The sequence below is a fragment of the Mycteria americana genome, chromosome 14 (genome assembly GCF_035582795.1).
Source record: "Mycteria americana isolate JAX WOST 10 ecotype Jacksonville Zoo and Gardens chromosome 14, USCA_MyAme_1.0, whole genome shotgun sequence".
Lineage (NCBI taxonomy): Eukaryota > Metazoa > Chordata > Aves > Ciconiiformes > Ciconiidae > Mycteria > Mycteria americana.
Genome location: NC_134378.1, coordinates 9,560,428 through 9,573,515, shown reverse-complemented (window position 1 = coordinate 9,573,515; position 13,088 = coordinate 9,560,428). Strand labels below are relative to the sequence as shown.

At 42.6% G+C, this 13,088-nt stretch overlaps 1 protein-coding gene across 4 annotated transcripts in view; it reads right to left on the bottom strand.

Moving 5' to 3' along the window:
- The window catches only part of PARD6B (par-6 family cell polarity regulator beta), a 69,514-nt gene extending 66,683 nt beyond the window's left edge, over nucleotides 1-2,831 (bottom strand). For all 4 annotated transcript variants that reach the window (XM_075516870.1, XM_075516868.1, XM_075516869.1 and 1 more), the window contains exon 1: nucleotides 2,476-2,831. In XM_075516870.1, the coding sequence (XP_075372985.1) occupies nucleotides 2,476-2,541 (66 nt within the window). In that variant the 5' untranslated portion in view covers nucleotides 2,542-2,831. The remainder of the gene's footprint in view (nucleotides 1-2,475) is intronic.
- Nucleotides 2,832-13,088: the final 10,257 nt, after the last annotated feature.

Here is a 13,088-nt window from a genome sequence, read left to right as displayed (position 1 = left end):
GAAAACACAGTACAAGCTGTATCAGCATACTAGGAAGTTACTAGAGATACTCACTTAAGTAAGACTTACTTGTGAGAGACATCTTTAAGTCCTCTGTAACACAGCATACTGCTGCTACACTGTAAGTCTCCAGCAACAATAGAACATGAACTACAGTAACCATATCTGTCTTATCCGCATATTAGATTTCATTCTGAAAAAAATATTATTCCAAATCATAAGAGAGAGAGGGGGAAACCTGAATTTTATATCTAGAGAACCAGAATTTTATTTTGGGGCTGTCACACCATCACCAGGAACTCTAGTTTGGAGTATAAAATTTTATTTTCTATGACAAGAAAAATGGCTAACTGGAATTAATATACTATGGGGATTCCCCAGGGCAAGTTCAGACCAGTTACCCAAATTGAATAAACTAGACTAACAAAAGGATTTTCCATAACTGCAACTACAGTTGGGCTGTGCTGGCATTTGATTATTGATTTGGAATACCTAAATAAAAAGCTGTACATCACTGATAAGCCTTCAAAGCCTAGACTACTCCACAGTAATGGTCCCTTCCACCTCCCACACAAGCTCTTCTTCCTCCTCTTTAGAATTGCTTATTTTCATAAAAGGAAGATGACTCCTATGCTATATTAAATCAAGGTGCTGTTAAATAATGCATTAGGGACAAGTAGTTCTAGGAATGCCTTGAAACCTGCTTCATAATATGCACTTAAGAGACAGTCCCTATTCATTAGAACTTCTACACTTCTCTGTACAAACACCAAAGAACACATCACACAGGTGATCCCTAGATATATTTTAAATCAGGGAAAACACACAATGGGGGAACAGTAAGCCTAGAATTTTGGGCTAAGGTAGTATTTTGTTTATAAACACATTGTACTGATTGTTTTCAGCCTTGTAAGAGCATAGATGAAAAAAAAGACTCCACCAACCACAGTAACAGCTATGCTTAACTAGTATTTGAAATCATGGCTATCAGGTATTCCTGTGCTTTCTGGTTTTGTCCACATGAAAAGTTAAGTTAACACTTTAAAGAAATCATCATAATTCAAGCTATAGAGACCAATCATACATTTTCTAGAAGTTTCAGCACTATGATATGTTATCCTTAAAAAACCACACAAGTCCTGACTGCTTCACCTATACTGCTGCTGTAACACTTGATTAGCAGGGAAGGTACAGAATACAGACAACAGACTGTAGTCCAGTTTAAAAAGAAAAAGGCCCACAAGAGATATTTTTCTACCAATGGAAGAAAACACATTCCCATGTAGGTGCACTTGCAATTTGCCTAGACAATGAAAAAAGGGGTTTTAACTCAAGTTACACACATTTATTTAACTAATAGCTTGACACTCCACCTAATACTGCACATCCAACAATTTTACAATTGTTAACTGCAGAATGACTCGTCAACAAAATATTACAAATATAAACCAGAACAAAAAAATCTAATTTCTTGCAGAACATCAAAGTTTTGTCAGCAAGACTTTGCCTAACCAGCACATGAAAAATTAGCAATGGGAAGAATGGATGCAGATACACCCATGAGAGAATTTACAAATTGTGCAAAGCTTCGACCACAAGAAACTGTTGGTATAAGCCATAAGATACAGATAAACACTCATAAAACAATTGCCAGTGTAAAATCCTCAGACAGCCTCTAAAAGAAGGAAAGCTCTACTTTAAGGTAAGTTAGGCAGGGCTTACCTCTACCAAGTAATACAAGCTATAAGAATATGCTCTACCCCGCCAAAATAAAAAAAGTACAGAAACACATACTCACTAAGCTAAATAAAAAAAAAGTACAGAAACAGTCACTAAATTAAACAAATGTATTCTCTTTCTAATTCAGACAAAGAACAGGTTTTGGAGTTTGTGAATTATGACTCTAAATACCTCTTTTGGCCCAGTTATCCCAAACGTTCCCCAGACATCTACCTCTCTGTATGTTTTTTAGTCTACGCAGAAGCTAAGGGGCAAACTCCACTAACCTGTTTTTTAAAAATACTTCAACAATACTTATTTTTCCCCCTGCAGACAGCGCACCCAGTAAGCGACACCACCACCTAACTCCCACCGCCTTAGCCTTGTAACAGCCGAGCAGCCCGAGAGACCAGCGGGAGCTGGCTGGGGCAGGGACAGGCAGGTGGGGAAGGGGGTCCGCCCCCAGCCGCAGTCCGGGCACCACCGCCTCCCGCAGCCCGACGGCCTGAGAGGCGCTCAAGCCACACCGGGGCCGTGCACCGGCGGACGCCGGCCCCTCGCCCCCGGTGCCACCTCCAGCAGGTGAGTCAGCAGCTCTCCCTGCCCCCCGTCCCTGCTTCTCACCGCCCTTCTCCACAGCGACCCTACGACCAGACGCCCCCGCAGGGCAGGGCCAGGCCGGGCCAGCTCCTTCCCGTCCCGTCCCGGCGCCGCCGCCGCCGCCCGCGGCCCTCCGGCACGGTGGCCAGTACCCACCTTACTCTTCACCTCCATGGTGCCCAGGCCCCGGCTGCCCGCAGCCCCGCGGTGAGGCCGGTTCATGCCGCCGGAGGGGCTAGGTCTCTTCTCTCCTATCTCTCCCTCGGGTGCCCCCGAGCGCGCTGCGGGAAGGGGAGAGAGGCAGAAGGGGGGAGAGAGGCAGAAGGGGAGGGCGAGCGGCGCGGCCCGAAGCCAACAGCCCCCGGCAACCGCGGCCGCTCCGCCGGCTCCTGCCGCCGCGGGGCCTCCGCCCTCAGACAGGGGAGAGGGGGCGGGGCCACGGCGGCTCCTGGCACCTGCCGCGCCGCCGAGCCAGCGGCCAGCCGCGGGGGCGGGGCGGGGCAAGCGCGCGGCGCCGGCACAGCGCCTGCGCGGCAGGGAGGGGCGCCGGCCGGGGGAGGGCGGGGACGCGCACCTGCCGCTGGCGAGCATGCGCAGTCGCCGGCTGGCGAAGGGGGGGCGCGCACCTGCGCCCGGCTCGGCGGGGTGGCAAGATGGAGGCGGTCGCCCGGCGCGGGTGAGGAGGAGGAGGTGGAGGCGGCGGAGGAGGCGGGGCTGTTGTGTGATAAGGAAGTCTTCCCCCCCCAGGAAGCAGGCGTGGGATGTGCCTCGGCAACCTTTGCCTTGGAGTAGCCGGGTCCGGTGTGTACACACAGGGCTGCGGTGGCTGAAGCGCGGTTCCCCGCCTTCTCCTCAGGCCTCAGCGCGTCGCCCCCTGCGCTGAGGCCGGCCCGGCTTCGGGCTGTGCCCCTCGCCGCGGGGAGCCACCAGCCCGCACCTCCGCGCCCTCCCACAGCGCTGGGGAGGCGGGTCCGGCAGCCCGCCAGGCCTCGGCGCCTCGCAGCCTCTGTGCTCGGAGCCCTTTAGGGCTGCCCCGAAGGCGGGTGGCATCAGGACACCTCAGGCATCTTGGGGTCCTGCCAGTTTAACACAGAAAGTGCACCAGTGTTAGTTTGTGTATTGATAAGTTGCATAAAATAAACCTAGATCGGGCTGAGAGTTTGAACTCTCTTACTGTCAGGATGCATCTGTACGCCCATCCTGGGTGTAAAGATGTTTGTGGAGTTTGTTTTCACTTTACCCATGAATAATATTGCAGGATCTGGTAACAAATCAGAGTGGTTGTCTTAGGTAGCCTTGTTTATTGGTTTAATTCTGAGATAGATCAATTATTTTCATATAAAGGTCTGCTTAGCTATGCTGAGAGAGGTACTGACAAAACTCTTTAGTGGAGAGACCATAAACACCTTACAATCTGAAGAAAAAGGGCTTTTCACTTATATAATTTTACGTGTATTGGCAAGAAGAAAGCATGTAATCTAGTTATGTCAACAAACCTTTGAAATATAAGTCTCTCCCTAATCTATAAACCTGATAGAAGAGAACTCAGTGTGAGGTACCCTTGTGTAGAGGTTATGTAGTCAGCTGTGAAGGGAGTTCAAACAGCTCCTTGCAGTTGAGGCAAGGTATGACTGTCTAGTCAGTTCTCAAGTAATTGGTAATTAAAAAAACCCCATCCAGTGCTGAATCACTTTTAAGTTGGTGTCTTTTTTGTACAGTTGATCTTACTCCTATCATGCCGAAGGCAAAAAAATTGCAGCTATTACTTAAGCCAAGACAAGTTGTAATTAGTACAGGGGATATCATTAATTGTTAAGTATAGTTTGATGTCAGCCAGTGTCAAGGCTAATTCAAGTCTTCCCATCCTTTATCTAGTATGTTTTGGTTTTACACTGCAAAAGGATACATAGAGAATTCAGTCTGTAAATTTAGATAAAATCTGTGATCCTGGTGTAATAGAAGATAGATTACAGCTATGTGAGCAAGACTTGGATAAAACCTCTTATTTTGTCACTTTGTAATTACAAAATTGAAAAGAGTTTGGACTGTTTTCCATTTCTGTCTTCTGCAGCATGCTTTGCTTAATGAGCTATAGGAAAGCACAGAGAAGAGTGCAAGTGACAGAAGAGAACAGTGCCTTCTCCAGGTTTTTAAAGCTATTGGTTTGCCTCTTTTCTTTTGGAGAGAAGGAGGAAGAACCTCCTGAAGATTATTTGTGCTTGAAGCTCTCATGCAGCTAATTTTATTGCTATAGATTTATGAAGTATCGTCTAAGATAATTTTTTTCTATTGTGCATTCCTAGCATGGTTGGAGTGCCATGCAGTGGGTGTGGTAGCATGCTTAAGGAGTCAGGGCAAATTCATTTCAAGTCACTGGAACCAACCTAATAAAAAGTATTAATCACTGGGTTGCTTTCATCACAAGGAGCTGATGTAAGAGGAAGGAATGTGATAAACAATTTGATTTCAGATAAAGGTAGAGAGAGAAGCAGGCTTTTGTGCCAGTTGTAACACAAGTTTATAGAGCTATTTTAGTCACAAGTTCTGTAAAACCTGTGATTCAGACTTGATCAAGCTCTTCATGGCATGTTCAGTTTCAGCTTCTGTGAAGTTGAAAGACAGGTTGGGTTTCCTAATCTCTTGACAGTTGGGGAAGTTTTTTGGGAGGCCTTATTTTTCTTTGTTTGTTTTGGTGTAGAATTTCGATCCCTAAGTCCACCATGGAGTATAGTGAGACTCTACCGTAATGCTTCTTTCCCATCTCGAGACTTCCCACTTTTTAAGTGGAATGGTATTCCATACAGCCCTCTTGGGAGTTGAAAGAATACTTCCAAGAATAAAGCATCAAAAATGTCTGCCAGTGTACATTGACTGTTATTGATGACACAGCTAAACTTTTATCGTATCGTTCAGAGCTTATGCTGGTTTTATATTTAATATAAACTATTCTTTATTTACACTGTCAGTGCTAGCTCAGAAGAGTGATCATTAGATTCAGTAGATTGTAATCTGATTTTGTATTGGAGTTGATGAGAGGTTGAGGGTTTTTTGATGGGAAGAGAAAAATAAAAGGGGAAAAGGGAAGCTTTATTTAAAAAAGGGTCATAAGAAGGTCATACCACAGATTCTCCTGCTTTCTTAAAAGAAAAAAACTCTGTACTTACAGGCTTTCATTTTGGTACCTTCTGCAATTTCGATACATTAATCTTGCATACCAGTTATATTTCCCTACAAAGAGGGGAGTTTTCAAGACAGTGTATATGCTTGGATAACTGCATTTTCAGAATATTAGGGACACATGTGACCTCAAATTGCCTTTACTTTCCCCTTAATAAGTGAGTGGTACAGACAAACCATTTTTGTCGTAAAGACATCTGATGTTCACAAATGCAAACAATATTGTAGAGCACTATTTATAGGTACCCATGGAGCCATGGAAATACATTTCATAACATTCTGTTAGTACTCCTGATCCTGGAGCAGGATATGTGAATTTACAAATGTTGCATTAGAGAGAAAGAATTTGAGAAGGGTAGCTTATATTTTATCTCCATGAAATACAATCCATACCAACAGCACTATACAAACACAAGAGCAAAGCTTATCAAGTAAACCCCATTGCGTGGCAGTTTAGCTAATTTATTAATAATAGTAATATTTAAATAACACTTTTATAATGAAAACTGAATTTCTTATCCTGAAATTCTGACAGTTGTAGATTTTGTGGATTTTAATTTTGGTTTGGGGGTTTTTGTTTTGGTTTTCTTTTTTTTTATTTTCTTGGAGGAGGAACCAATAGTTGGTTTAGTATGAATGTGTTTGGTTTTTAACTGTACAGCTGTAAAATTACTTTTAGCGTCGAAGAAGTGATATAAAAGTTTGTTGCTTTTCTTGTGCAGAAATCAGCAGTACAATACAATCCTACCAATAGTATCGTGGCGGTGTAGGTACAAGTATATGAGTGTAGTTCAAAAGTGCTCTCCAACTAGGGACTGCTTCTCATTTTCTGGCTAGATTTTATCAATGCATTTGTTGTACAGGTACCTGGGAAGGCTTGAGAAATATTTCTCTATTTAAAAAAAAATGAATACTAAAGAACTGCAACACTTGCTTTTAAATATCTACTGCAAAGAAGCTAGGGACATATAAGTCCAAAGTAACGTACACTTCAAATCATATTTCGGTCAGTAGATAGATATTACAAAATACTTACATTGTTAACTGAAGAACTAATGCTACTTCACCTGTTAAAGAGGGGATGGACCAGAGGAGCAACCAGAGAGTTAAGATGGAAGAATGTCCGTGTTCTGATTCTGCCTCTGCTTTCTTCTTTGGCCGTCAGCAAAACAATTAGCCTTTTTTTCCCCAGCTCCTCCTCCAGGCACCTTTAGTTGTTACTTTGATGCAATATTTACTTACCTGTGGGTGAGAGAATGAATTGATTATTTTAGAAGTTCATATATGAGATCTTTTCCAATAAAATATTTCTAGCTTCCTAGGGTTGTGGGTTTTTCTTTCTATTTGTACTTTTGTTTTATTTTGTCTGGCTTTATGGGAAAAGTTGTCTTTATATCATACTGCCTGTCAAATAAGCATTTATTTCTGGTATGCTATAAATCTAGATTGGTTTTGGAAACACATTTAAACTTACTCACACAAAATATTCCCATAAATTAAAGTTAAACATAGGTACCATACCTAGGAATCTGTCCAAATCTAGGAAGAGTTCTGTAGAAAGGAGTGACTAGCAGCAATATACCCTAGTAATCAGGGACACCAGAGCTGTCAGGCTTCCTGCCGTAGAACTGGGACTGTTAACAAACATGGGAGCACTGTGAAAGCCGGCTGTAGTTAGGACTCCTGAGATAGGCATGTGTCGTGGTTTAGCCTCAGCCTGCAACTAAGCACCATGCAGCTGCTTGCTCACTCCCCCCCAGTGGGTTGGGGGAGAGAATCGGGAGAGCAAAAGTAAGAAAACTCGGGGGTTGAGATAAGAACAGTTTAATAACTGGAACAAAATAATAGTAATAATAATAATGAATTGTAATGAGAAGGAAAACAAGAAGAGAGAGAGAGGAACAAAACCCAAGGGAGAAAAAAACAGTGATACAACTGCTCACCACCTGCCGACTGATGCCCAGCCAGTCCCTGAGCAGCGACCACTACCCCCCGGCTAACTCCCCCCAGTTTATATACTGGGCATGACATCATATGGTATGGAATAGCCCTTTGGTCAGTTTGGATCAACTATCCTGGCTGTGTCCCCTCCCAGTTTCTTGTGCACCTGGCAGACCATGGGAAGCTGAAAAGTCCTTGGCTAGTGTAAACACTGCTTAGCAACAGCCAAAACATCAGCGTGTTATCAATATTATTCTCATCCTAAATCCAAAACACAGCACTATACCAGCTACTAGGAAGAAAATTAACTCTATCCCAGCCGAAACCAGGACAGCGTGCTTGGTGGGCTGAGAAAATTCTCAGAATTTACTGTTACAGAATTATTTCTTTGTTAGGTGAGAGAAACCAATGATTTATTTCAGATTTTCTTACCTCTGCAGAAATTTTTGCTTTTCATTTTGAATGGGAATTCTGACTTTCAGCTAGCTCTAACATCAGACCTTTAATGGAGGATGTGTTGCAAGCACTTTAGAAAGTGTCCCGTTTGTCCCAGCAGTGGATGATCTGTAGAATATTTCTGTGATTATTCTTGGTTAGGGACTTTAGTTGTGATAAACTTCTGAAGTTTTTTGAAAATATTTTCCTAACAAATCCAAAGCTAATACTGATATATGAATATGTACTCTCTGAGGTTTCTAACTAAAATAATTAAAAGCTTTCAAAGCTCTTTCTTCCCATTCATCTAGTAATCCATTTCTGCTCAGTGGCTCCGGATTACTTTTAAATTCTTCCTTATTTAAACACGCTAGGACTAATCACAGCTGACATCTCACACTTGCACACGTGTGTATAGTTTAATGATTTAACTCTTCTGGCTGAAGTGTTCAAAAGAAACCATGCTGGTGCTCGAGCTGTATAGGTCAATAGATAACACTTCAGTATTTCCTTCCTCAAAGTAATTTGTGAACATTACTTATTTGTCTTTCCAGTACTCACTGAGTATTCCTGATCTGGAATTTGGAAAAATTATGACAGATCAAAGGAATAATTGCTCCAAAATTTCTTTTAAACTTTACTTGGTACAGATTAGAATTTTAATTTTGTCTTATTCTTAGAGAATTAGATAAAAAGCTCCACCTAATAAACCTTTTGGAATCAAGACTTTGCTTTTAAGCTTGTCTGGAAAGCATGTTGTTGCTATTTGTGAGTAAAACAATGCCCTCTGCTAGCAGCTGTAACCTAGAATAGGTAATACTTTAAGTACCATCTGCTGAATAATAAGTACTTGTGCCTTTTACTGCAAAGGAACGTTTATATACAGAATGGTGGTTGATAGATCTTAAAATTATTTGTGCCTACACACAGTATGCTTGTAAAGCAAATTATTGGGCTTTGTCAGTTGTTAAAGGTAATTTCCTATCAAACAAGGATAACATTTGAGCTTTAAAGTGAACAAGCTACTATGGATTTGGAGAGGGCTGAGGTACTCAATGACTTTTTTGCCTCAGTCTCCACCGGCAAGTGCTCAAGCCACACTGCCCAAGTCGCAGAAGGCAAAGGCAGTGACTGGGAGAATGAAGAACTGCCCACTGTAGGAGAAAACCAGGTTCGAGACCATCTAAGGAACCTGAAGGTGCACAAGTCCATGGGACCTGATGAGATGCATTTGCGGGTCCTGAGGGAACTGGCGGATGAAGTTGCTAAGCCACTATCCATCATATTTGAGAAGTCATGGCAGTCTGGTGAAGTTCCCACTGACTGGAAAAGGGGAAACATAACCCCCATTTTTAAAAAGAGAAAAAAGGAAGACCTGGGGAACTACAGGGCAGTCAATCTCACCTCTGTGCCTGGCAAGATCATGGAGCAGATCCTCCTGAAAACTATGCTAAGGCACATGGAAAATAAGGAGGTGATTGGTGACAGCCAGCATGGCTTCACTAAGGGCAAATCGTGCCTGACAAATTTGGTGGCCTTCTATGATGGCGTTACAGCATTGGTGGATAAGGGAAGAGCAACTGAAATAATCTACCTGGACTTGTGCAAAGCATTTGACACTGTCCCGCATGACATCCTTGTCTCTAAATTGGAGAGACATGGATTTGATGGATGGACCACTCGGTGGATAAGGAATTGGCTGGATGGTTGCACTCAAAGAGTTGTGGTCAATGGCTTGATGTCCAAGTGGAGACCAGTGACGAGTGGTGTTCCTCAGAGGTTGGTATTGGGATGGTACTGTTTGACATCTTTGTCAGTGACATGCACAGTGGGATCAAGTGCACCCTCAGGAAGTCTGCTGACAACACCAAGCGGTGTGGTGCAGTCAACACACTGGAGGGAAGGGATGCCATCCAGAGGCACCTTGACAGGCTTGAGAGGTGGGCCCATGTGAACCTCATGAAGTTCAACAAGCCCAAGGGCAAGGTCCTGCATGTGGTCGGGGCAATCCCAAGCACAAATACAGGCTGGGGGATGAAGGGGTTGAGAGCAGCCCTGAGGAGAAGGACTTGGGCATGTTGGTTGATGAGAAGCTCAATGTGACCTGGCAGTGTGTGCTTGCAGCCCAGAAAGCCAACCGTATCCTGGGCTGCATGAAAAGAAGCATGACCAGCAGGTCAAGGGAGGGGATTCTGCCCCCTACTTGCTCTGGTGAGACCCCACCTGGAGTACTGCGTCCAGCTCTGGGGCCCCCAACATAAGAAGGACATGGACCTGTTGGAGCGAGTCCAGAGGAGGGCCGTGAAGATGATCAGAGGGCTGGAGCACCTCTCCTATGAAGACAGGCTGAGAGAGTTGGGGTTGTTCAGCCTGGAGAAGAGAAGGCTCCAGGCAGACCTTATAGCAGCCTTCCAGTACCTGAAGAGGGCCTACAAGAAAGCTGGAGAGGGACTTTTTACAAGGGCACATAGTGATAGGACAAGGAGTAACGGCTTTAAACTGAAAGAGGGTAGATTTAGATTAGATATAAGGAAGAAATTCTTCACTATGAGGGTGGTGAGGCACTGGAACAGGCTGCCCAGAGAAGTTGTGGGTGCCCCATCCCTGGAAGTGTTCAAGGCCAGGTTGGATGGGGCTTTGAGCACCCTGGTCTAGGGGAAGGTGTCCCTGCCCATGGCAGGGGTGTTGGAACTAGATGATCTTTAAGATCCCTTCCAACCCAAACCATTCTATGATTCTATGATTCTAACAGTTTAATATTTTATAAACATCCAGCTCCTGTTACACAGTACCTTGCTTCACAGCCAGATTGGACCATGTTGTCTTTATGTCCTCTTGTCCTCCAGGTTGTGATGTTTAAACACTCTGCATAACTTGTCAGTGTGTTACTTGGGCATCACTTAATAGCAAGTTTGTATATCACTCTTGTAAGCAAGTCCCTCCTTCCCCATACTTCCATAGGTACTCTTTCAGAAATCTTGTGTTTAACTCCCTTTTCCTGAGCTTGCATGTTTTTCTATGTCTGCCTTCTTTCAGAACTGCTAGAAACAAGTTTGTGTCCTCCAAGTTGGCTCTACTGCCAAGTCAAACTGCTTTGATAGAAATGCTCAAAGAAAGGGGAAGTAATCGCAGGACCTGTTATGGTTCTGTTACTTGTCTGACTGTGAGAAAATTAATTAATTTTGCAAATGATATCTGCATCCAATTGCAAAAATAATTATAGCTATTTATAAAATAATTCATTATTATTTATTATGATTGAATTACTATTGAATAATAAGTAAGGCATCCAAGATTGCTCACACATGCTCAAAAAAAAGTACTGGAAGCACCTGTGACGCTTATGATGTAATGCAGATTGGACTGCATTACATATATGCAGAAGGTGGCTTAGCCAGTCGAGAATGGAATGTCGTGGGTATTGTCCATTTAGGTCACGCGTGGGAGGCTTTCGCGGCATTCCCCGAGCGCTTGCTGTCCTTACTGTCCATCCTAGCTGCTGCTGCTGGCAGGGAGCCGCTCCTGGGGTGGGAGGAGAGCCTGGCAGGGGGCACCGGGCCTCTTGGTGGCCATGGAGGAGCTTTCCTGGGGTGAGGTCACTCCTGTAATACTGTCAAGGTGAAAGCTAGCTGTGTTTAGATTACTTGGGTAATTATTATGACTAGAGGTAAACATCGTGTTTAGCTGTTAATGATAATATTGGCCATGTCTGTATGAAATGTTTCTAGTACAATAACTACTCTCATAACCTTATGTGTATTTGTAATTTATCTATAAAGTTATCTTGTAATCATTTGATTTATTGTTGAAATTGTAAGTTGAAGTTAGCAACATTTTAGGAAAATATAAAACAATTACTGTATTTAAACAATTCAAATTAACATAGGCTTTTTCTCCTCAGTATTTTTATGTGTGTGTACACAAACAAGTCAAACTCACTGTGAAACTAGAGAGTTGAAACAGGCAGACGTTTATAGACTAACATAATAGAACTGTCACTGTTTATTAACCAAATAGTACTGATGCAGTGGCAATAAGTAAAAATTCAAAAGTACAAGCCAAAGGGGGTAGAAAAGCAATTCAGTTTTTCCATGTATGTCACATTTGGAAATACTGAATCCATGTGAGTTCAGCCACTGTCCCAGTTGCGTTCAGCTTTTAGAAGATATGCTTTGCTTCTGTTGGCTCATCTCTTAGTTTCCCTCCTGAGTTATAATACCATGAACTATAAACTCCAATGCAGATAGATGCAGAAAGAAGCAAAAATAATTATGTGCTTAGAATTCTGGATGTGTGTAATTACAGTTTAATCTTACTATAACAGACCCTCAGAAACTCCTGAGTGAATGCTCTCTATGTAGGAATGGTTTGTTATAACATGCTCTGAAGTTTGTTGTGTTACAGTAATGAAAGTGCCTAGTCAATATATTGACAGATTGACAGATGAACTACTTTTATGCAGATTACCTCATATTTATAAACATTTAAGTAGCATTCTAAAATTAAATGAATACAAAATAAAAAAGGGTGGGGTGGAGACACGAGCAAATGTTTGCATACATATTGCTTGCATTAAAAGCAGCAAGAAAAATTATTGTTTTCTCCAAGTCAGCCTGGTGTAAAGGATCATATTAACAGGCCCAACTACTGAGTTATTAGCTATTGCTATTATAAACAGAATTATGGTTTATAGCAGCCTTTCTAAAAGTCAGTTTAGTCTGGATCTTCCTGAGAAGCCTGCTCTGCTCACAGAGTTTGCTGTCTGTAGTGCAGTTGCTTTAGAAAACAAACAAAAATGACTGAATTCAGTACTTAAACAATGAAATTAGAGTTAATCTGATTATGCCAGAACACTGGTGAGGCTGAAACACTAAATGTATAATGTTGTTGCAACCATCCTGCACATTTCATTGTACAATGATTTTTGTATATCATTGGCACACTACTTGATAGATGTTGAGTGGCTGAATGTGTCAAGTGCTTTTGTGAAGTGCTTTGAGATCCTTGGAGGAAATGTACTAGCATTTTTATAATGTCCTGTTAGGTCTGACAGACATCAGAGTGTGTTTTATTTTTTCATTGTAAATATTATAATGGTGCCAGCAATGGAGTATTGACTGCTTTTCATATGCGTGAGAATACTAAACATATGTATTTTTAAAGGAAATTCCAGAAGAATGTGAAACTAGCTTGTAACAATAATTTGTAAGTTTGTG